At 40.2% G+C, this 24,403-nt stretch overlaps 1 protein-coding gene across 12 annotated transcripts in view; it reads left to right on the forward strand.

Moving 5' to 3' along the window:
- TRPM3 (transient receptor potential cation channel subfamily M member 3) overlaps window positions 1-24,403 on the forward strand; it is a 926,458-nt gene that overhangs the window by 761,984 nt on the left and 140,071 nt on the right. For all 12 annotated transcript variants that reach the window (XM_082470822.1, XM_082470807.1, XM_082470810.1 and 9 more), the window contains one exon: window positions 2,963-3,086. In XM_082470822.1, the coding sequence (XP_082326948.1) occupies window positions 2,963-3,086 (124 nt within the window). The remainder of the gene's footprint in view (window positions 1-2,962; window positions 3,087-24,403) is intronic.

Here is a 24,403-nt window from a genome sequence, read left to right on the forward strand (position 1 = left end):
TTTAAAAACAATATTATTAAACTCTCTGCAAAGAGTATGGGACCTAAAACCTGTCATTTCTCTGTCAAAAGGGGGGATTTGTAAGTGTTTGTGAGCTGTGAAAGGCAAAGAAGCATCAAAAATGAAATTTTCCTCTTGATGCAATCAGAAGGACAGAAAAAGAAGTAAACCAGGAATAACAGTTATTTAATGTTTAATGAGTATAACCTAATGCTTTCAAAGGACCAAATCACCTTTGTTCAACCTAAATTCATCTTAGCTCCAACAGAGACAGTTTTCCTACACTCTGGAAAACACCAACCTAGAGAATTCTTGTACTTCTAGAAGTAGAATCCATGGTTTTTGTTGCTAAATGATTTAACCAAGGCCACAATTTCAGTCAGTTGCATAATTGGACTAAAAAGTATAAGATGCTTAGTGTCTTTCAGCTCTCCTAGCCACTGAAGCCCACAATCAGCTAAGTTGTACATCATTTCTGAATTTTTACAAAGTGACAGACTGGGTACAAGTGACAGACAGATCCCTCAAACAGTTAATGACCTCAGGGAACTGGGATTTCATTACAGATGGTTGGCAATAGACAACAAATTTTGAGTTGTCAAAATTAAACACCTGCAGATGAATGATTGGATCTATCAAGTGGCTAATCAGAGAGTCTTTTCTGTTGTTAATCATGTACAACCTTTATGTACACTTGATATTGCAAAAACCTCTAGACTGTCAAGTAGACACATGCCCAGGTATGAGTGCTCATGTCTTGACTCTTACAGAAAATTAATTGGCAACACAAATGTAATCATGTTACTCTCCAACTTAAATCCTTCAATGGTTCTCCTTGCCTGGGGGATAAAATCCAAAATCTCTAACACAGTCTTGAAAATTTCCCATGATCTTGCCCTTGCTTACCCCTTCTGCAGCCTCATCTTGTTCCATTCTTTCTTTTGCTCTCTGTGCTCTAGCCATACTGGCCTTCTTTATTTTCTCCAAACTAGGCCTATTCATGCTGTTTTGTTTGCCAAATATGCTCTTACCGAGGCCCCATCCCCATCCCCATCCCACCCGCTTCAAGTGCTAATGCTCCTCCATTCTTCAAGTCTCAGATAAAAGAGCACTTCCTCAAAGAAGTCTGCCCTAAACCCCTTAGATTAGATTGTATTCAACTGTCACAAGCTTCTCTACTTCTTGACCACTGTAAATTATAGTTGAATTGCTGGATCGTGTCTTTCTATTCCACTGGTGTGTAAGCCCATCGAAGGCTGTGAGTGTGTATATCTCATCTATCCCTGTAGCCCTGGCATGCACCACAGTGTCTGGCACTAAATAGACATCACTAAGCAATTGCTGAATGAATGAATGAATGGATGGTTTCAGAGTGGTTCACAACTAAGAGTACAGAGTCCTCCAGAATAATTCAGTAATCTTGAGAGGATTTGGTATCATTTTTCAACTTTATCTGGATCATTCTCTTTTTCTGAATGTATATGTTCATGATATAAATCTTCCTGGAGGGCCAAAAGGGTAACCCAACCCTCCATCAAGGTGAGTGACATTCCAGGATCCTTGGTATAATTCTATCATGGGGAGTGCACCTGCCTCAAAGTAGGGCCACCATAATATGCAGCCTCGTGGGTCTAGGTGAATCTTCACACAGTCCTGGGGCACAGCAGGTCAGTGATATGAAGACATTCTCAAGCCTCTCATCTTGCTTTCTTTTAAGAAACAAAATTTGTCCTGCTTTCATGTAAAGGAAATTTTATAATTTCCTGCTCAAGTAGCCACAGTGATGAAGAGAGGCAGTGGTGTATTGCGAGGTGTAATACGAGGCAGCATGGTGTAGTGGAAAGGGCACTGGACAAGGAATCAGAAGAACTAGGTTCTGGTTTTGACTGTGCCACTTGTTTTCTGAGTGACCTTAAGCATCTGGCTCTTTCTGGCTAAAATATCCTTCCCTTTTGAATTGGACAGATCTCTTGTCTATCAAGTTTCTGTAGGCACCAAATGAGATAATAATTATAGTATACTACTTTATCTAGGAGTTGTTGGTACTTCATATGTGAAGGCAATTTGTAAACTGTAAAATACTAGGCAAATTATGATAATTTTGTCATTAGTCCTTAAGAGCAGTTTTATCTTCCTGATTTTGAATAGTATCTATTAATACAAAGTGAATTTTCATTCCTGCTATTTGATGGCTGATAGAGATAGACTAGTTCTCACCAGGCTAGTGATAAAGGAGTTAAAATTAATTGTGATTCGTCCATATGCAAGAGATAATTGAGCTTTAACTTGATATGATGCACCTTCCTTGTTTTAATTCACTCCTCTATAATACGAAAACTATCTTTAAATAAAGTAGTCAATATAATACCTCTTTATGGGTCAGACTCCTGTTGGCAAACAACACAGCAAAAGTTCAGCATAAATAGTGAGGACCTGAATTGTGGGCCAGATCAGCTACTACCTTCATGGAATGATTTTAGAGGAAACATAAGTCCTATTTCTCCTCATTGATACTCAGCAATCCCTTACTGAGACAAAATTTTTCTTTCCACAGTTAGACATGAAGCTGAAATTTAAATCTCCTTCAAATTAGTAATATATTAATAGTAAATTTTTACCAAGATGCAAAGGATTAATTGAAGGTATTTTTTTGATAACAGCACTTGAGCAAGAGGGCATTAGACATATGCCATATAAAAGAAAAAAGAGCCAAAAAAGAACTAAATCCATCTTCTTCCTTTACTCATTTAGGTACTGAGATGTTGAAATGGATTTATTTTTAAATGTACTTTTTAAAAAAAAATTATCACAATCAAAATAACTGCTATGGAAAAAAAATATGGGAAGAAATAACTCCTATCTAAAGTAAATCCTCATAACGCTTTCTCATGTTCTATGTTTGTCAGAAATATGTACTAAATAGGAGCTGAGTTAACCCGCGTTCAACATTTTTTCACTGCAGACTTATAAACGAATCTTTGAGGGACCAGCTGTTGGTGACCATCCAGAAGACTTTCACATACACTCGGACCCAGGCTCAGCACCTGTTCATCATCCTCATGGAGTGCATGAAGAAGAAGGAATTGGTAGGTAACAGTGTGTCCGCGGGTGGCAGAGACTTCCCCACATTCCCTCTGTGTGTTTAACCATTTTCTTGAATCACACACCCGCTGTTTCTCCTTTCTGGCCAAGCTCACAACCATCCTCAGCCTCCACTGGCCCCTGTAGCTTCCTCCCTTCAGTAGCTAAGAAACTTTTCTGCCTGGATCTAATGAAGTGTGGGCAGCAGGGTTCTAGCATCATTTGCTATTGAAGCTCACCTGAATGCTCCAATTGCCTCAACCCAATGAGGTGAAGAGAACACGGGTTTCGTCTTGGAAAATGCTTCAGTTGATACTCTCTTAGGTTTGGAGTTTCACTTGACTTGTGAGTCGTGAATCACTGATGTGCTTAGTATCAATGATCTTAGTGACACAGGGTCCAGGCTAATCTGTTCATCTGTACAGGTGGAAAATGGAGAAACGTAGCCAAGGAAGGGTGGGAATTTCTGTAATTTCCGAAGTGTCCTTCAATAACTACTGAAACATTTCTTACATCTGGGGAAAATGTCTTAGAAGTGTGTCAGCACAGAGACCTTCTGTTAGGGTGCACAGAAATAACCTGAGCTAACATTGAAGGAGTAGGCAGAGTGCCAGATCTTTCCATATATTAGCTCACGTGATCTTGGCAACTGTCCCAATGTGAGAGGTACAGTAATTATCCTCACCTTACAGAAACCCAAAGTCACCTGATGAGTAAATCAGGAACTAGACTAAAAAGCATTGGTACTTCATCTCTGTGGGAAGTATTTTTATTCAGAAATTGTCTCATTGAAGCAAATGTAGTGAATCGCCCACTCTGGGTCGATTTGAGGTGGGCCCCAGTGAGAGGAGACTATTCTCAAAGGCCACGTGAGCCCACCTGCTGATGCGGAGGCAAAGGAGCAGTTCAGACCTGAGCAGCAGCCTCACTCAGGCTTTGACGATCTCAAAGTCTGCGTAGGCATCCTGGAATGATTATCTCCGGAGACATAGGGCGGCACTGCTCCTCCAGAGGGGCACCAGGGCCAGACCCTAAAAGGCTCAACCACAGGGAGGTAGGTGGTGAGGAGAAGAACTAGAGAGAGCTGCCTGCAGCCTGCTCCCCACTAGACTATAGCTCCCTGGGCCCGGGCTGGAACTGTCTTGCTCACGATGGTGTCCCTATGTATGTGACAGTGGCTGGCATGCACAGGTGCTCACTGAGGCTGCCAGGAGGGAGGGAAGGAGGCAATTTCTGAGTTTAAGGAACTAAATATTTAGAAAAAAAAAGATTTGATTCAAATAAACAAGATCCAACTCCAGAAAGCATCACACAGCCTTTGTGAAAAGCCTTTCAGCAGCTTCTAGGTTTGGGATGAGAGAGAGGAGTGAGGTGAGGAGAATGGGACAACACCTCTAATCCTTGAGTATCCAACCTAAGTAGTCTGGCCGCCCTGCAGAGGGAAGCCCACGTGCAGACTGGGTTCACAGTCATGACTGCTGGTGTCCCAGCAGAGCCTCTGTCAATCCTGAAAGTGCCACTGGCGTCCTCCCATCTCGGAGGCAGTTAGCTCACAGCATTTCAGCCCATGTGCTTCCTGCACTCCCAAGGAGGGCATGAAACTGAGCTCCTGCATGCTTGCAGCAGGGATTTTCTCCTAACTGAGGATTAATGATTTTCCAACGCTAAGGCCAATGACTGTGAAAGTTTACCAGAACTATGCATTTCAGCAGTCCTGCAAGTTTCCTAGAAAGGCAGTCAGGCTCAAAATTCTAGGAACCAGTTAGAAGTCATAAAATCAAATGAGGCTGAATGTAGTTTTCTGGGTATGTTATAGGGCTGTTCCCTGGGATTCTTTCTGTCTGATAATTATCTTGTTGCTTGATCATGGCCCCTGCTGTAAGGTCAGCTGCATTTTCACGCGAGATATTTATTCTAAGAAACGTAAGGTATCCCTAGATCTAGGCTAAGGACATGTGATCTTAACAAGCAGTAAATTGTCCTGATTTCCATCCACATCTGGACAGAAATTAGGATTTTTTAAATCATAAATGTAATTAAAATAATTTCCATTTTTGAAGGACTATGTGTGTGGACAGTACTAGATGCTTTAGAAAGGAGGTGGAAGGAGGTAGGCATTATTCTTCTCCTTTTGAAAGAAACAGGCGAGGGAACTGAGGCTGGGGAGGTGAGGAGATACGCGCACAGCCAGGAAGAGCCACACCAGGTCTGTCCTGCTGCAGCGCCCAGGTATCTTTTCCATGCCGCCTGGCTTAGCACACACAGCGGCATTGCACAGGGAGCCCCTCTTCACTTTTACATCCTTCAGGTTGCTTTTTTTTTTTTTCTTTTCTCAATTAGGTAGTCTAGAGTTTTTATTCCCCCACTGGAGATTTAATCCATCAAGTATTAGGTACAGAGTTTCTTTGCAACTTTTTTTTAAATTGAAGTACAGTTGATTTCCAATGTTTCAGGTGTACAGCAAAATGATTCAGTTTTATATATATATAAAGAATTTTCAGATTCTTTTCCATTATAGGTTATTACAAGATATTGAATATAGTTCCCTGTGCTATACAGTAGGTCCTTGTTGGTTATCTATTTTATATATAGTAGTGTATATCTGTTAGTCCCAAATCGCTAATTTATCCCTCCTCCCCTTTCCTCTTTGGTAACCATAAGTTTGTTTTCTATGTCTGTGAGTCTATTTTGTTTTTAAATAAGTTCCTTTATATCATTTTTTTAGATTCCACATATAAGTGATAGCATATGATATTGGTCTTTCTCTGTCTGACCTACTTCACTTAGTATGTTATTCTCTAGGTCCATCCATATTGCTGCAAATGGCATTATTTCTTTCTTTTTTTATGGCTGAGCAATATTCCGTTGTGTGTGTGTATGTGTATATATATATATATATATATATATATATATATATATATATACCACATCTTCTTTATCCATTCATCTGTTGATGGACATTTAGGTTGCTTCCATGTCTTGGCTACTGTAAATAATGCTGCTATGAACATTGGGGCGCATGTTTCTTTTTGAATTAGTGTTTTTGTCTTTTCTGGGTATATATGCCCAGGAGTGGCATTGATAGATCATGTGATAACTCTATTTTTAGTTTTTTAAGGAACCTCCATACTGTTCTCCATAGTGGCTGCAACAGTTTACATTTCCACCAATAATGAAGGAAGGTTCCTCTTCAAGTTTCTTTTTATTTCCTTTACAAATGAAGTGGGATGTCATATCCTGAGGTCAACCTAACCATTCATTACCAAGTTCAACTTAGGGATTTGGTTCTAGAGCTGATCTTACATCTTTCTCATCCCAGCATCCTATTAACTATGTCATAAAAATCTGCACTATAGATGCTTGTGAAACCCAGGCCTCTGGGCTGTGTGGCCTTATGGAAAACATGCATTGATGGGCCCTTTGTGTGAGTACTTTCTACTAACTTCATATTGTTCTTGAAGAAATTCACTTCTCCTCTGCTTACTTCCCAACTTGGGTCAAAACACCTGAAATCCTGTCATCTTCTGAGAAGATATATCCCTCTAGAAACCAAGCCATGAGCTAAATTCCATCATTGTTATTCAGGAAAAAAATAAAAATAAAGCAATAAAAACTGTCCACAGCCAGTATAGTAATTTGGGGGCAAATGTAAGGGATCAGTGGCCCTCCACCTCCTTCCTCTCAAGAGGGATCTGGTCATAAAGAACATCAGGACAGGAAAAGTGGCATAGCATACTCTGAGGCTGATTGCGTGTGTAGAAACCATAGAGCCTTTTAGTTCCAGAGGACAGTGCCACCTCCTGCCTCTTGGAGCTCCTGCCTGCCCTCCGAGCTCCTGCAGAAGCCTCCCCCCATCACCACTTCCAACCCACCAGTGCCAGGCTGGGCAGTACCTGTGCTCCTGACACTCTGTAGTGATGGGGTACCGGTCAGACTCAGCAATGTAAGCCCCATGGTACGTGTGGCCCTAAACAAGTCATGGTGGAGGATGGCACCCACCTGGCTCCTAGTTCACTACTTCCATTTACACACTGATGGCTCCTCTAATTTGCTACCCTTCTCTCCCAGCCGTTGGACCTCCTAGGGGCCAGTGCTGTTCATCTGGCCACCACTTCCCAGTCACACCTGAGGATCATGTCTCCACTCAAAACTGATGCTGCTCTAAAATCCAAGACTTTAAATTCCATTCTCACCTCCAAATACAGTCACCCTCCCCTCCCCCCACCACCATCACGTTATTCATATCAAACTTGAATGCCAAGCTTTTCCATAATTTGCTAGTCTGAGATCAAATTCTTGAGATCATCCAGGTGGAAGCATATTTTAAAGTGTGGTTTTCTTTGTCCTCCTAGTTGAGAGTCCAAGCCATCACTCCCAAAGCTGAGTCATTGGTTCTAATTCAGTTAGGTCTTCAGTCATACTGGGCAATCTCTTTATTCATCTCTAGTCAATTCAGGATGTACAGGAATGAAGATAAACTGATTTTTAAAAGACATCAGATGTCAAGAATCTACCAAGGATGTCTACAGGTATAGAGAAGAGGTAGTTTGGGGAGAATTGGAGGGGACCTGGTACCCACCTTTCTTTGGAAAATGATGGACACATGCAACCTGAGAAGCTAAATTTAAGGAATAGGTCACTATTATGTCCTAGCAGCTGAAGCTATAGCATCTCAATATCATCACATTCTCACTTGGGTAGGGCACCTTAAGGCAAGGAAAAGCCAAGGACATAGAAATGTGCTAATGGAATAAACTGAAGCAAAGATATTAGGTCATCAGGTTTGTGTCCTTTTCAGTAACTTCTCTGTAGCATTTGATGCTGTTAACTCCTCTTCCCTCTTCCAAGTTACATTCCTGAGGAGTCAATGATGTTAGACTCTGTAGATTCTGTTTCCTTGCCATTTCTCTTACAGTTCATTTATCTTTCTATTGCTAGTTCCCCTTCTTCCTCCCCATACTATAAAAAGATGTTTATCAAAGATCAGTTCTTGGCTCTTTCCCCTTTCATTCATTATTCTGACTTCAGTTATCATTTTGAGACAATTCCCAAATTACACATGTTAAGCCTTGTCTTCCTCCAGGCTCCTTCATTTCCAAAGTCCATGCTCTCAGACACTCCCTCATTCTTCCTTTCCTAACCTATCACTCTTCCCTATTCACATGGCTTCCCCTAATCCAGTGTCCCCCCAACAATCCATTTTATACACTGCAGAGGCTGTCAAACTTTTTTCTGTAAAGAGGCAGATGGTAAGTATGTTAGCTTTTGTGTACTACATACAGTTCTGTCACATAATTTTTCTGTTTGTTTGCTTATTTGTTTTTAAACCACCCTTTAAACTATAAAAACCATTCTCATCTTCCTGGCCACAGAAAAACAGGCCATGGACCAAATTTGACCCACAAGCTGTGGTTTGCTGGCCCCTGCTATATAGTAATGCCAGATACTCTTGCTGGAGCAGAGAACCAACCACATCAGTCATTTGAATATGAAGTACAACGTTTTGCCTATAGTTCCAGTCTTACATTCCATCACTTTTTTATGGACCCCTTACACTAACCAAACTAATCTTCTTGCAGTCATTTTTTTATTTCCTACTTCCCTGAATTTGTTCAAGTTTAGAACCCTCTCTTTAGCCGTAACCAGTTGCCAAACACATGCAAATACACATGCATGTACATGCACACGTGCACACACACACCTAGAAGACACCTCACTCCTTTATTTGTAACTCTCTTGTGGTACTTATCGTTTATACCTTAAGTTATTTATGTGTATCTCTAACTTCCCATGTAAACTCTTAAGAGCAGAATCTCTGTCCAATTCGTTATTCTCACTCATCCCTAGTTGTACTTAGTAGCATAGCATATATGTGGCAGATGCTCAATAAATCTTTGTTTAATGGATGAGTGAGTGAATGAATGAATTCAGATAAATATACATTAAGGCAGAAAGATACATATTCAGTATCCATAAATTGCCCTAGAATTTTCATTAACACAGCAGCATGTCTCCTTAGGGCGTCGTAGATTTGGTTTATGGACGTAGATTTGATTCAGGGCCATCTGCTTAAGTTGCTCTACCTATGGGAGGTATCCCAATGCAGTGGTTATGAGGAGCAAGCTGTAGAAGCAGACAAGTCTGGATTCTAACTCTGGCTTCAGCACTCAAGAGACTTAACTTCCATTAAGCCCCAGGGCCCTCAGCTTTTAAAGAGAGTGATAATAATACCTATGTGTTCCAGGATCTGCCACATTTAGAGCTTCTTCCTTACTGATACAGATTATGCTTTGATTCTTTTTTTTCTAACCACAATGAGACAAATGTCACAATACCAAAAGATTAAAACTGGCACGAGGATTTCACATGCCCTATTCTATGCCCTACCAAGTCCAAGGCCAAGCAGTACCCAGACGTCACTCACATGGCTTCTTGCCCTCTGCTTGATGGTCCCAGGCTCCAGAGCTGATGAATATCCGCTAGACACTGGGGAAGGCAACAGAGGGGTGTTTTCTGTGCCTTACAGGTGAGTCTTTGGAGGCCCAACTCTGCTACCTTCCAATGCAGGGAGATGTATTACTTTTATGAGGGCATATGTAAAGCATATGCTGATGTCCCATCACAACTCTCTAACCACATTTGGGAAACTGAGAGACAACTCTCTACTTGTCATTTCATAGATTCATAAAAACCAAGCCAGCATGACTTCTAAACAAACAGGTTTCCTCTCCTTTCACAGATGGGTATCCTATATCTGAGGAAGAACCACAAAGTGCAAGATGTTCCTTGCTTAGAAAAATAGATGTTTGTAAGACTCTTAATACCATAGGTAGGAGCAGTTAGTGTACCTTGACGCATTGATATCTTAGCATCATGTAGGAGATATTCCTGAAGATCCCAGTTACCCCTCCACCACCCTGGGATGCTGGGAGAGTTGTGCAAAGAATGTTGGCACAGTTTGTGGCTCCTAGGAAATACTCAATAACCTCAGCTATCATTACTGTTATACGACAAGTCACTACAGATGCTAATTAGAGTACAAGTACAGATACCTGCTCTTACCCTTGTTTTTTCCCTAGTCCTATTGATAGTTATAATTGTTACTGGGGCACAGTTTGACTTGAGTCACTTGTCATCCATCTTCATGTTCCGTCTTCCTTCCTTGCTCATCACCATGGACAGAGAGGACAGACAAGAGGAAACATATTTATATGTAAACTCCCATGTGATAGGAGAGGAGTGAGCCTGCGCCTTCCCTGTTTAACACCAATGGCCAAACAAGTGCAGTAGATCTCGTGTGGTCATGAAGGGAAAAAAACCTCTTAGAGCTGAAGAAAGGCTTTTTAGGCCAAACGGCTGAAAGTCATAAAGTCAGGTATCAAGTTTAGAAAACAGTTCTCTCTAACACAGTGTATGGGGAGAAATAGAAATGCTCTTTGAGATCAATGCTGAATTGTACCTAGGTCCTTTTAATTTCATTTGACTATCATCGTAACAATTTAAATCCAAACGTCTTAAATGAGATGGAAAGAGGATAGAGGAGAAATATTGTTCCATTAAAAATGTTTCCATATTAGTTCTCAAAACACACTGAGTTACTGATTAATTTTTGGAAGTTCTGAAACTCTTTTAGGTGATAGAATATCACTATTCTAGGAATAAGGATGATGAAGGCTTTGGAGTCAGTTTGCCTGGCTTCAAATCCCAGATCTGTCATTTAATACTTGGCATTAGCAAGTTATTTAATCTCTTTAGTTTTCTCCTCCAGAAAGTTGAGATAATAATAATGTTTATGTTATGGGGTTAATTATAAGGATTAAATGAGTTAATATATGTAAAGAACATAATAAGCATTCAATAAATACTTTTATTGTAACAGTGATGATGATGTCTATATAGCACTTTATCTTTAACAAAGACAATTTTCTTGTCATCTTATTTGATACTACAATCAACCTTGCTAAGGTCAGTATTAGAATCTCCATTTTACAGAGAGAAACCAAGACTCAAAGACTTAAGTGACAGGCCCAACGTCATGTAGCTTAGTCAGTGGCCACCCCAAGACTTGAACCAAGAACATCTTTCTGCAAGTCCTCTGCTCTTTCCACCATATTTCAGCTGATTCTATATTCAAAATATCAGGTATGACCAAGTTAAAATGACTTTAAAGTAGGAGCCAGTTTTCTCTTTCATTCCTAGAATAATCTGAACAAATATTTATTAGATTTTTAGAGTCCTGGAAGGAAAAAAAAGAATACATTGTTGGTTGATATTCCTGGAATGCCCTCTGCCCCTGTAGCCATTATATTCCTACAAGGAAAATGTAAGTACAATGTCCAAATCACTTGAAATTTCTACATCAAGGGCAAAGTGAAATTATTCTTTTCCAGCATAATACCTTAATCAGACCAACTAGAAATCCCAATTAGTGATCAACTCTCCTATGTCTTCTCACAAAATATTCATTGAAATAAAAAAGAAATTTGAAGGAAATGTCATTTACACAATTCCTTGCCAAGACAGCTGATCATAACACCTTTCATTTAATGATATATAATAACACTTTATAATAGACAAAGGTCTGTTGCACTCCTTGTGTCATTTGAGCTGCACAACAATGGGACAAGAATCATGTCTATTTTTCAGCTAACCAGAAAAATTAAACAAATTGGGAAAGACCAGAGAAGTATACAGAAAATGGCCATCTGATTTTCAACCCCACTATGCAGGTCTCACATTCTCTCTCATAACCAATAAAAATGCATAGAATTTTAATGCTTCTGACTTTTTTCAACCATATTCATTAAATATTAGTAGATTAAGGCAAAGGGAAAATATAGCAAGCATTAAAATATAAATAATTAAATATAAATAATGCCCAAAAATAAACATATTATTGTATTATTTTATTCCTTTAGGAGCTGACTTACTAAATGGTTTACATGACAATTGGTTTGAGTTCCAACTCTAGGAAGACTCCATCTCACCTCCAGTCTACATTTTCCCTCTGCCTCCCTGGTCCAGGGTCTCATCATGTTCACCTAGACCATTGGTGTCTGCTTGGTCTCAGCACCGCCAGGCTCTCCATTCCAACTGACACTCAACTGCTGAAGGATTCCTTTTACAGAGCATCTCTCATAACATAACCTCCCACCCACTCAGAAGTCCCCATCGCACTCTCTAGTGTTTCCCAAAGTGAAGAATACCTACTGCTGATTGCATGAGATCATTTCAGGTAGAATGCAAATTCATATTTTTATTTTAGGAGATACAGTTTTTTGCATATGTATTTGAAATGATTACAATAAAATGCAAAATATAAGTGTATATTAAGCCTTTAAAAATATAAGTTTTAAAGGGGAATCAGTTTGAAAAAAAGATCTAATTGTCATGTTGGGATATAGATATGGCAAAAAGATGAAGATTGTACAAGGATGACTGTAGGCTGGAACATACTGGCTTTCAGAATTAAGTTGCAGTTTCTTAACCTAGCATTCAAGATCCTCCGTGATCCAGATCTAGTCCTCCTTTCCAGTCACAACTACCAGTACTACTACTCTTGTTCCTTATACTCTAGCCTCTCCATACCTAATTTTCTTTGAGGAAAAAGACTATGCCTTATACATCTTTCTGTATTTTGTGCAAGCTCTTGAATCCTCTCTCAAATGTTAAATGCAGTAGGCTCTACAAGCACCAGGATGGACTCTTCACCCCTACCCTACAGCCTATTCCCAAATAGGAATTTTACTGTTGTAAATAGAAATACATGGGCTAGCGTTTTCCCTGAATTCAATAGGCTAACAATTCTTAGCCTAGTGTTCAAGAACAACTAGAAGTCTCTAGGGAGTTCTGTGAATCCCCTGAAAATATACGTAAGATTCTGTGTGTGTGTGTACGCATTTCATGGAAAGAATGCATTCAATTCTCAGATTCCCCAAGGTACAAATAACCCCAAAGAGTTAAGAACCACTATATTAGAGACCTCTCCACGGCAGCAACCAAATTAGAATCATGGGAGCCATAAACATTGTCTCACATTCCTTTTAGTTCCTCAGAGATATCCCATTTGGATAAACATTTAAACTCTGAGCAATTTTTAAATGTGTGAACCTCCACATTTCTCAATAAGAGTTTTGTACACGTAATTTCTTCCATGCAAAACAGTCAATCATGCATCTCAGGAAGTCATCAGCTTATAAATGGGCTGTGATCCAAGGATCTATTTACAACCCAGAATCCATTTTCTCATAAAGAAATGTAAATAATTTAGCAAAATTCTGGTTTGCTATGAAGAGTCTGAGAGCAAGAAATCAAGAAATGCAGTAGGAAAGAAGGAAAAGATTATCATTCCCTTCTTTGGGACATCCCCATCTTGTTCCTCCAGTGTTACCCATCTCCCACCTCCTACAATTCCAAGTCCTCCCTGCAGAGCATCTTGTCTGGGAACCTGGAATCCCAGCAGCAGGAGTGATAGCTCTTTGACCTCCGTAACATACTTGAGCTTCCAATAGAGGAAACTTATTGAACCAAAGGAATTATTGATTAGGGGACTTCAAGGTAGTATAACAAATGAAGGGGGAAATACAGGTGGGAAGGGCAATGAAGAGGTAGGATGCTGAGTCTTTTTTGGAAATCTTCTGATGTCAACTGTCATATTCAAACCATTTCCAAACTATGCTTCCTACAGCATCTTCATGATGGGTAAAGGCAAGGATAAAAAACATGCTGAATATGACAGACACCAGCCCACCCTTTCTCTGTTTTAAATTCATCTTAGTTCTGTAACCCGTCTCCAGTAACAGTTCATTCAACTAAAGATCGTAGGACTAAAGTTTGAAAATCACTTCTCCAAAATAGGTGTTTCCCAGCTTATTCCCTTCCTCCACTTCTTTTTTTTCATAGCTCTTTTTTAAAAATTTTATTGAAATATAGTTGATTTACCATGTGTTAATTTCTGCTGTACAGCAAAGTCACTCAGTTATACATATTATATATATACTTTTTCATATTCTTTTTCACTATATGCTATATCACAGGATATAGCATATAGTTCCCTGTGCTATACAGTAGGTCCTTGTTGTTTATCCATCCTATGTATACTAATTTGCATCTGCTAATCCCAAACTCCCAGTCTTTCCCTTCCCCACCTCATCTCCCCCCTTGGCAACCACAAGTCTGTTCTCTATGTATGTGAGTCTGTATCTGTTTCATAGATATGTTCATTTGTGTCGTATTTTAGATTTGACATGTAAGTGATATCATATGGTATTTGTCTTTCTCTTTCTGACTTAACTTCACTCAGTATGACAATCTCTAAGTCTATCCATGTTGCTTCAAATGGCATTATTTCATTCTTTTTTATGGCTGAATAATATTCTATTGTATATATATACCACATCTTCTTTATCCATTAATCTGTTGATGGGACACTTACGTTGCTTCCATGTCTTGGCTATTGTAAATAGTGCTGCTATGAACATAGGGGTGCATATGTCTTTTCAAACTATAGTTTTGTCCAGGTATATGCCCGGGAGTGGGATTGCTGGATAAAATGGCAACTCTATTTTTAGTGTTTTGAAGACCCTCCATACTGTTTTCCATAGTGGCTGCACCAATTTATACTCCCACCAACAGTGTAAGACACTTCCTCTACTTCTGATTCCACAATTTTACTCAAACATGTAAGTTTTGTTTTTGACCCACAGTGTTTGCAGGAGGAAGAAGGGAGTGGAGGGTTGCGGGGGGGGGAATAAATGGGAAGGAGCTAGAGAGGCTATTTATATGCGTGTATTATTTGTAAACCAGGTTTCTGAAACCAGATACTTTCTGCTTTCTCTTCCATGCTAATCAATGTGTATAAAATACCTTCTATCATTTGATCTCATTCACCCACACTTCTTTCTGTATTAGTATTTATGCTGCTTCTTATTAGATGTGAGGCTCAGTAAATGAATACATTCATCGAATTCCAAGGTTTCAGGCAGGGCCATTAGCCTGGTGTTGATCACATGTTGCCCAATATATCATTCTCCCAATTCATGATCTGCCTTCCCCAAACCCAAACCTTGACCTGAGAAAATTTTTCCCAATCGGAAGACAAACATACACTGCCTAAAGAGCACTCCTGCTACTATTATCTCTATCATTTATCTTTGGGTTTTTACTTAACCGTCTTCTCCCTCAAAGGGAATTTAAATATTTTACCCACTAACCTCCTCCTTTACATTAAATAATATTTCCTTTCTTTTTCCTTCTCATTTGGCCTTTGTATTTTCTTTATTCTCAGCCCACTTCTACTGTTTGTTATCAGCACATGGCTATCAACCGTAGGGCCGGTGCTCAGGCATTGTTCTGGAGCTGGTCTGTCATCTTCATTCCACAGTGTTGTGACTAACACTTCACTCATCCCTGTCCTTGTGGGCCTTAGCATTGGCCCATGGCAGCCACATTAGTTTCCTTCCCCTTCTTATTTTTAATTCCTAGAAACATAGATACATAGTTCACAGAAGTATAGAGGCTTGGGGTGTTAAGAAACCACTTAATAGTGATTCTCAACCTTGGCTGCACATTAGAATCACCTGGGGAGTTTTAAAAACTGCTGATGTCTGGACTCCACCCCTGTGAAATAAATTAAAAGTTAGCTTATGTGAAACTCCTCCTTTTTCAAAGATACCAGCAAATGAAGTATCCTGATACAATGAGAGCAGGCCTGGTGGGGGGCTGGGCAGAGAAAGAGCATTATTAAGTAAAACTGGCCCCAAACTGACTTGATTTTAAATGTTGTGATCACATCCTCCTCCACGCGCTCGGCCATGACTAATAACAGTGGTGAGAATGACTGTTGGGGTCTCACACCACATCGTGGGCTCTCTGCACATGCCAGCGACGAGCCATTCAGTGATAAAAGACAAGAGGCTCAAGGCGTCGCCGACTGGTGGAGGGAAGGGAAGAAAGGAGGGAAGTGGAAGAGGAGGGAAGAAAGGGAATAATTCATCCCTAGCTTGCCAGTTGCTTTTTGCAATTTTATCTTCCCTACAGCAGAGGCAAATAATGCCATCCCTATTTTTACAGACAAAAAAGTTGCTTGGAGTGACTAGAGGTCACTCAGCTAGCAAGTGGTCTGATCAGGCTTCCTCCTACCACTCCTGCCTTCCTGTCGTCACCTGTTCAAAGTCTACTGCTCTGGTTTTGAAGGTCAGGGAACACAGACCCTCCAGATCTGAGTGAAATAAAGTTCCAGGTGGGAGGAAGGGCAGTCTCCACCCAGCGGGAGGAGCATTACAGCTCTCAGCCCTCTGGGTGGAGGCAGGCTGACTTGGGACCCAAGAAATAGAGTTTGAGTTTTTCTGGCAGTGGTTGGCCTCCAAGGGGACCTGGGTCAGGGGAAAAACAAATTCCACCAAGCAGGTTCCAGCAGGCGCTACATGAATGCAAAGTCTGGAGTATGAGTCCTTTTGCCAGGCTTCCCCAGGAAATGGGCTGGAGGACTTCTGTTATTGAGCTAATGGGGGGACAGTTTTGGTTGTTGTGGAGAACAGCAGAGCATAGAGTATTCACAAAAACCCACCATCCTCTCATCTAACGACACTAAGAAACAGTCAGATACTAATGATTCAAACATATGGGCAAACCTGCACTTCAACCAAATGGCATCATTTTGTTTCCATACTTGCAGAGGACAGAATGATAACCAAAGGGAGAAATCTCTTACAACACAGCATTTAGGGGCGGGAGGTGGCCAACTCTCAAAAAAGATTTTCCCGAGGAATGACTACCAATATTTTCACCCTGTTTTTCTCTCCTTGCTCTAGCACTGGTCTCTCATCTCAGCCACTCTGGTCTTCTTTCAGTACCTCAAACACCCCTGTGTCTTCTTTGGTCTCAAGACATTTGCTTATATCCTTCCTTTTGCCTGAAACCTTTCCCTCCAGTCTTCATGTGGCTGGTGCTTTCTTATTCTTCATTCTCAGCTTGACCATCACCTCCTCCAGGAAGCCTTCCCTGAACACCCTGTATAAAGCAGTTCCCCCTTTCATTCCACTGTGTTTCCTATTAGCATTTATCACACTTGACAGTTCTCTCATTTATTTATGTTTGCATGTGTTTTTGTCTATCTGCAACTTTAGCCTCTACGAAGGCATATCCATCTTGCCCAGCGAGTCACACATTTTTAGATACAACATAGATGCTCCATTTAAATGTTTGCTGAATACATTAGCAAACAAAGCCCACGTCTGCCATGTCTGATGCTGTATTTTCTCCCCCTACCCTTTTTTATAACTTTTTTTAACTATTTAGGGTGGGCTCTATTTCAAACCCTATGCTAGGCACTTTGCTCATATTTCATTTAAGACTCAAAACAATCCTATGTGATAGATATTATTTCTCCAATTTTACAGATTAAGAAATTAAGGTTTGAGAAATTAGGTTTCTTGCCTAAGCCAGCATCATAACTGAAACAGTCAGGATTCAAGCACAGATGTATCTAATTCCAAAGCTTTTGCTCTTTTCACTCTGTGACACTATCCCTAAGGAAAAAAGAGGGATTATTGGGGTGGATGAATAATCTTTCCAAAGAATTGAACAACAGTGCTTCTCACTTATCTTTCTTCCTCTCCTTTTATTTGTTCATTCCTTCCCCCCATGCCCCCATTTCACATTGCCAAAAACATGCACATCCATTGGCAGGAAACACAGGGAAGTAATCCCTGTCCCAGATAGTGCCTTTAGAAACACTGAAGTCAGAAAGCCACTTTGAATGGCAAGCTCCTTTTCCAGTCATGGAAATCTCCTCTTTTAGTACCTATATTTCTAGAGCCTCAATGCAGCAGACCTCAACGCACCATACTCAGCCCCTGCAACTTCAGAGAGATGCCCTTGGAAGGGCTGAGTGCTCTGGGGAAAGGGTACAGGGCCCAGATAACACCCCCACCAGCATCCCCCAAACTCAGGGCTTGCAAGAACCAACTTGCAAATTCTACTGTGGACAAAAAAAAATGGATCAGGGTGTGAGAGGACCCCAATCCTGACATAGATAAAGTTTGAGATTGCTAGGACTGTCACTAGCCTATGCATAGCTTTAAATGCCCATGTTCCAACTCAGCCTAAGACAAAATGTTTCTCAACAACTCGATTCCTAACCAGACCTCAACCATCTGCCATCCATGAGCCATAAGCTCTTTGTCTTCCTCTTTCATTGGTCCTCGGAAGCTCTCCATTTCCACTACAGCTGTTTTATCTCCTTGTGTGGGTTCATTCTGTCACTCTGCCAGCTTAGGAATACTTGGTAGCTTTCTCATCCCCAACAGGATAAACCAGAGAGCTCAGAGAGGAGAATTTCTAACCATTGTAACATGCCAGTCAGCTCCCAGATGCCCTGTGGGCACAGGCACACGGAGGGCCAGGAAGCAGAGCAGATGCCAGGCACAGCACACATCATATACACATAAACATGGGCATTTGCAACTGAAGCTCACTGCAGAAAAATCCAAGTGGGAAATGCATCGCTTTTTAAAGCCAAATCATTACACATGCCAACAAATTATAAGCACTGAACAGAAGTCCAGAATGTGCTCAGGAACTGCTCACGGCATCCATGGGGTGGACTTCAGCTTGGAACATACATTCACATTCCCCTCAGGGTATCCTTCAGGGAAAGGCAGTCTGTTGTTACCTGCAATAGTTTTTTGCTCAACAGACTACTTTTGCAGACATTCATTCCACTAACCTTTATTGTGCGCTTGCCGCATGCCAGGCACTATTCTAGGGGATAGGGATACAACAGTACCTGCCGTCATTTCAGCCCACATTCCAGTGGGGAAGAAATAGTAAAGAAATTGGTACTGACCCTTTCGAGTCTGGCCCCAGCAAAGGTCTTCCTGCCCAATGTCATTTAGGCCAATACAACGAGACCGTGTTCAGTGCAGAAGCAAAGCAAAGTTTTATTCTTTGATCAGAGAACGGAGAGGTGTGAGCTCACGCTCTAGAGTACACGGTCTCTTGACAGGCTGTGGGCGGAACTCCTTTATAGGGATCGTGTTCTCTGGGAGGGAGGGGAGTTCTGGTGGGTGGGCGGGGCTGTGCTGTTCTGGCTCCAGATGGCAGTGTCGGGCGCAGCGCTTCTGCGCACAGCCCACTGCCGCCATCTTGAATTGCAGTGTCGGGCGCAGCGCTTCTGCGCACAGCCCACTGCCGCCATCTTGAATTGCAGTGTCGGGCGCAGCGCCTCTGCACACAGCCTGCCCGGCTGAGGCGTCGAGGCGTCAGCTCAGGCGTTTGGTGCTAGGAACTCCGGCCTGAAGGGCCAGGCGCAAGGCCTCTGCAGGCGGCACCCTATGAGCAAGTGACACTAGACTAAGCACAAAGGAAAAAAAGGTTAGATTTTATTACCCAGATTCTATTTTTATTTCCGGGGACTTGTTAATGGACTTTGCTGGTGACAAAATAAAATAAATACATGGAAATATATATTATCATAAATATATCTTGTGCATTTAACGCATCAAGTACTGTAAGTATTAAAAATCTGCGACCAGATTTAGCAAGATGGAATTCATTGGTGGCCTTAAGGAGCATGGTTTTGGTGGTGGTGTGGGCAAAAATCCTATGAATAGGGTACATTCAAGAGAGAATGAGACTGTAAGGAATGAGACAGAGTAGAAACTGCTATGTGAGGAATTTTGAAATAAAGGAAAAGAAAAAGTGGGGACGAGCTGGAGGACAATGGAGATCAAGAGATGATATCACAATAACTTGTCCATTAAAAAAATATTCCATGACCTTAAATATTTATCCTATCCAGTACCGGAGACACAGGACAGAGATTTCAGTACTTATCTTCATTCTCTTCTAAACCCAAGAGAAATGGCATCAAAATACTTCTGGCCTGGGGGCCACCGAGGAATCAAAGAAGTCAAATAATAATGATAATGTTAAAAGCTGCCATTTTGAGGGTGCTTTAATGATTAAGCAATTATATACGTGTGTGTATATATATTTCCCTCTCTTATTTAAATCTGAAAAACACAGTAAGAAGTTGACATTATTGTCAGCTTCCCTCTCTAAAGTTGAGAGAGGTTAAGTAATTTGCCCAAGGGACACAGAGTTATGGAACAGCATTAAGATTTGAATCCAGACTTGTTTGATTAAAAATCTTGTGTTTTTTCTTCTTCTCTCTTCTAATGTGAGAAGAACAGGCTTTCAACTCTCCAGCCTAAAAATCTCACCTTGAAATGACCTGATCAGAGGGAACACACAATCTAGATCTCTAGGTCCCTCTGGCACTGCTTTTCTTTTAGTCTGTGATTCAGTTACAAAGAAAGACTTTTTCATATTTCAAATTCTTTTTTTTTTTTTACAAATTAATTTTACATCTCTCAGTGAACAATCATCTTAAACTTAATTTTTCATGTAGTTTTGATTTAGTTTATTTCTTCCATTGGGGAAGTAATATCTGCTGATTGAAAATATGTTTTTTATAGAAAATTTAGAGACCACCAAAAAAATGAAAGGAGAAAAACTATCACCCACAGCCCCACAAGCACCAGTGACTTTTATTGTTTCCTTCCATGTTTTTTCTATGTGTAAATTTTTAGATTTATTTTGTTTTAAATACAGTTGTAATTAAGCATATATTTCTAAAGTAAAATTTTTCATTTAACATTAAAATATTTGCATTTTTCATACCATTCATAGGTATACATTTTTAGGATTAAATTATTCATTATGTTATAGTGAGATTTCCCCACTGAAAACATTAGGTTGAGTTTTATTGGGAAAAGATATGAATAGTGCACTTAAGTCCCCCCAGCCATGCTATTAGAAAAGAATAGGTGTCTGGTTATAAGGGTACATGACTCAGTACTACTAGCAGCTTCTTCTACCAGGGTTCTCCACCATGATTCTCAAACCTACTTTCAGTAGGGGATCTGCCTTGGCAAGTATAAATTTTGGGGTCATCCTGTTAATCAGTGTTATGACCCTGCTGAGAACACTTGAAAAAACTTTGGATTAAGAAACATGCCAACCCCACCTCTGCTTAACAAAGCCCTCCCTAACCATTAAAATTGCACATGAATGCTGTTTATGATCATGTACTGAATAGTCCAGCATTTGAACAGAGGATAATGTAGAGACGACCTTTACTACTTGTCCCTTTTCACTCGTGAAGTTTATATAATACAATTAATTTGAATTCACTTAATGTCCAAACAGTTTATTGGGCAATTTGCAGACTTGGTGAGTGTCATGGATTCTTAGACATTATGGAATACAACCTACTAGAGAACCTTTGTCCCCTAAATAGACAGTCCATGTGAAGGAGCCACAGCATAACAAGAAATGGCATGACAAAAAGAAATATGAAGACCCAGCTTGTACTTGACATCTGTGATGAATGCAGCCTTTCACTGATGTACTCCTGCCAGTCCTACCTTGTTTGGTTTTGCATTCTCCATGAATGTGGCTATAATGCTGGCCCTGGTAAAAGTTCCATTGTAAGCTTCCTGTTTCCTGGGTATTATACAGCCAGCAAGCTTACTTACATACCAGCTATTGACTAACAAAACAATGACCTATTATTGAAGAGGTCTTGGGTCACTGTGCAGTATATTCTTTATGTTCAGCGAAAGCTGTATCAGAGACAATGTTAGAAACCAGTTCGAACCACCAAAGAGAATCCCCTTTCATTCTTTCTCTCATATATGCTCTATTTATCTTTTTGTCTTTCTTTTCCTTTTGTTTTTGCAAGGGGTATTTCCAGTAAATCTATGTCTGATCGGAAGTGGTTCATTTTGTAAAATGCCATTGAAATCAAACTACTGATGAATAGCAATTTTTTTTTTCTTCTCTGGACTATTGTTCCCTAGAAAAATTGTACCTTCCTGACTGCTTTGTCTCTCACCAGAATTTTTTAATACTTTTTTTTTAATGCATTTGGGTGCAGTAAATATAGCCTTTGGATTTTGGTGGAGCCTAAATACAGGGAAATGTAAGGTAAAAAATCTCTTTTTCAAAAGAGGACATACTCACTAGCTCAAAGCCTAATTGTAAGCAGCTTATAGCCCCCATGACTAGCATTTATTCTGCATAGGAAGATATTTGAGAAAGAGAGCAACCATTTGGGGGAATGAAGGATTTACAGTAGCAGTTGTTGGAACAACTGGCCGTCAGCCTGTCCAAACATTCTCCCAGATTTATAAAATAAAATTACCGTATCAGAACAAGCGAGCCTCCAGGGAGCTAAAACAACCAGTTGACAAGCTGTTCTACTCCCTGTTAAGGCTGAGCTGGGCCTCTCTCCTTCTGGATCCCAAAGCATTCAAAGCTAGGCCAAGTTTTTAAGCCCCCAGGAGAAATTACCTGCTTATTATCATTTCATCATTCTGGCATTATAAAAAAACAAACAGAAGGTATTTGCATGGAGCAAGACAAAACAGTTATTCTTATGCTTCCATTTGCTGCCATGAGCTCTTAATACCTCAGGGTAAATTTTCATTTGTGTTAAATGTTAACCTGATCCACTGATTTAGGATATTGGTCCCTCCATAGAAAATTGAAGGACTTTAACAGAGGTCACCAAAACAAAGAAACTGTAGGGATCATCAAGATGAAATCCACCCATCCAGTTTACAGATGAGGAAACTAGGACTTTAAATAATAACAATAATAATAACAATAATAGCAACAGCATTTACTGAGCACTTACCTTTTCCCAGGTGGTTTGGTTTTTTTAGCTCACCTGTAAAGCCAGTTCAGTTTCTCCAAGAATACGCCAAGTTCTTTTCTGACTGCTTTACACGTGTTAATTCACTTTTCCCACAACAACCTATGAAGATGATATTGTTAGTGTTGTTGTTTTGTAAAAGTTAGGTGACTTGCTTGAAGCCACAGAGCCCGTTAAGTGACCTAATATATTATGTGGGTGTATATCATTATATTACATTGTCTATAACGTTATTTATATGATAACTGTCAAATGTCACAATACAATGATGTTATATAATAATAAATGTTATTATATTATATGTTGAAACTTACAAAAATCCATTTTCCTGCAAGGTTCTGTGCATTTTGTTTTTCATTGAAGAGGATTGCAATAAGTCCATTATGTGCTGGTAAAGAAAACCAGGAAAAAATAACATGCCATATCCCACGTAATAAAGGTCTTCTGATTTCACTAGATATTGAATTAAAACACCAACCTTGCATCTGAAGAAGGTGTTCAGAAAATATCTGTTGACTCAAAATCTGACTTTCTCTCTTGGAGTCGTAATAGTGGATAATATGGGTCCAGAAACCATATTTTCAGAACTAAAATGTAGACAGGGTGGCCTTGGATGTGAGCTATAAACTGGGCAGAACATTTGAAATAGGGACAGTTCTGGAAAATTCCATGTGCATAGTGAGTGTGTGTGTTTAATATGTGTACTTGGTGTGAGTGTAAAATGTAGGATGCCATTTTTCAACTTCTTTTGTTTGACGCCAAGTAAAAAATTTGTAAATTTTTAAAACCTGGCTATTTTAGAAACTGTAGGTAAAGCCTGATAAAAATTTGAGTTAGAGAGCAGGAATGTCCAATATTCTCTCACAAGTCAGCATAAGTAAGTCACCAAAGACAAGGAGGACGTCTTCTCCCTCGATTTTATCCCAGTTCCAGAAATGCCTCCTTTCCTTGTCCATATCAGAAAGTATAGGATCAGTCCCTGTAAAAAGGTATGTTTAGGATGCTTGATTTAGAAAGCTGCTAAAATATGCTTTTCCTTTAAGGGACTTTCCAGTTCTCTGCCAGCCTTTGTCACACTGGGCTGGGTGGTTCTGTGCGGGTGGTTCTGTGATTGCTGAGTGTGCTCAGTGAAGCAGTGCTTGAAAAGCAATTGAAACCTGAAGTTGACTGGGCCCATAACAGCAGCCAGTCTACGTGAAAATACACACTGGACTCCTTGCAGTGGAACTTGTCATGCCCAGCAAAGCTGGTGACTGCCTGTCGATCTGGGAATTCTTGGAGGAATTGAACTAGCCTGACAGATAGACTCAAAAAACCAAGCAACCTGGAGAAAAGTTCCTGAGCTGCCCCCCCTTTGCAACATCAGGCATGCTGGCGGCTGTGCGCTGTCTTCCTCATTAGTTCCTAGTAGCATGGTGGTCATGTTTCTGGTGGCCTTTTTTAAAAGATGATGAGATACTTGATAAAATATTGTCTTGAGTAACGAAAGGATTTGTCATTCACATGATATTTCTTCTTTTGGAAAAAAAATTCTTGCTGTTGCCCAATTTATTTTAGGGCTGCCACAGTTCTATCAACTCTTAGACCCATAGAATTATG

The sequence above is a fragment of the Balaenoptera physalus genome, assembly GCF_965194825.1.
Source record: "Balaenoptera physalus genome assembly, chromosome: 7".
NCBI lineage: Eukaryota > Metazoa > Chordata > Mammalia > Artiodactyla > Balaenopteridae > Balaenoptera > Balaenoptera physalus.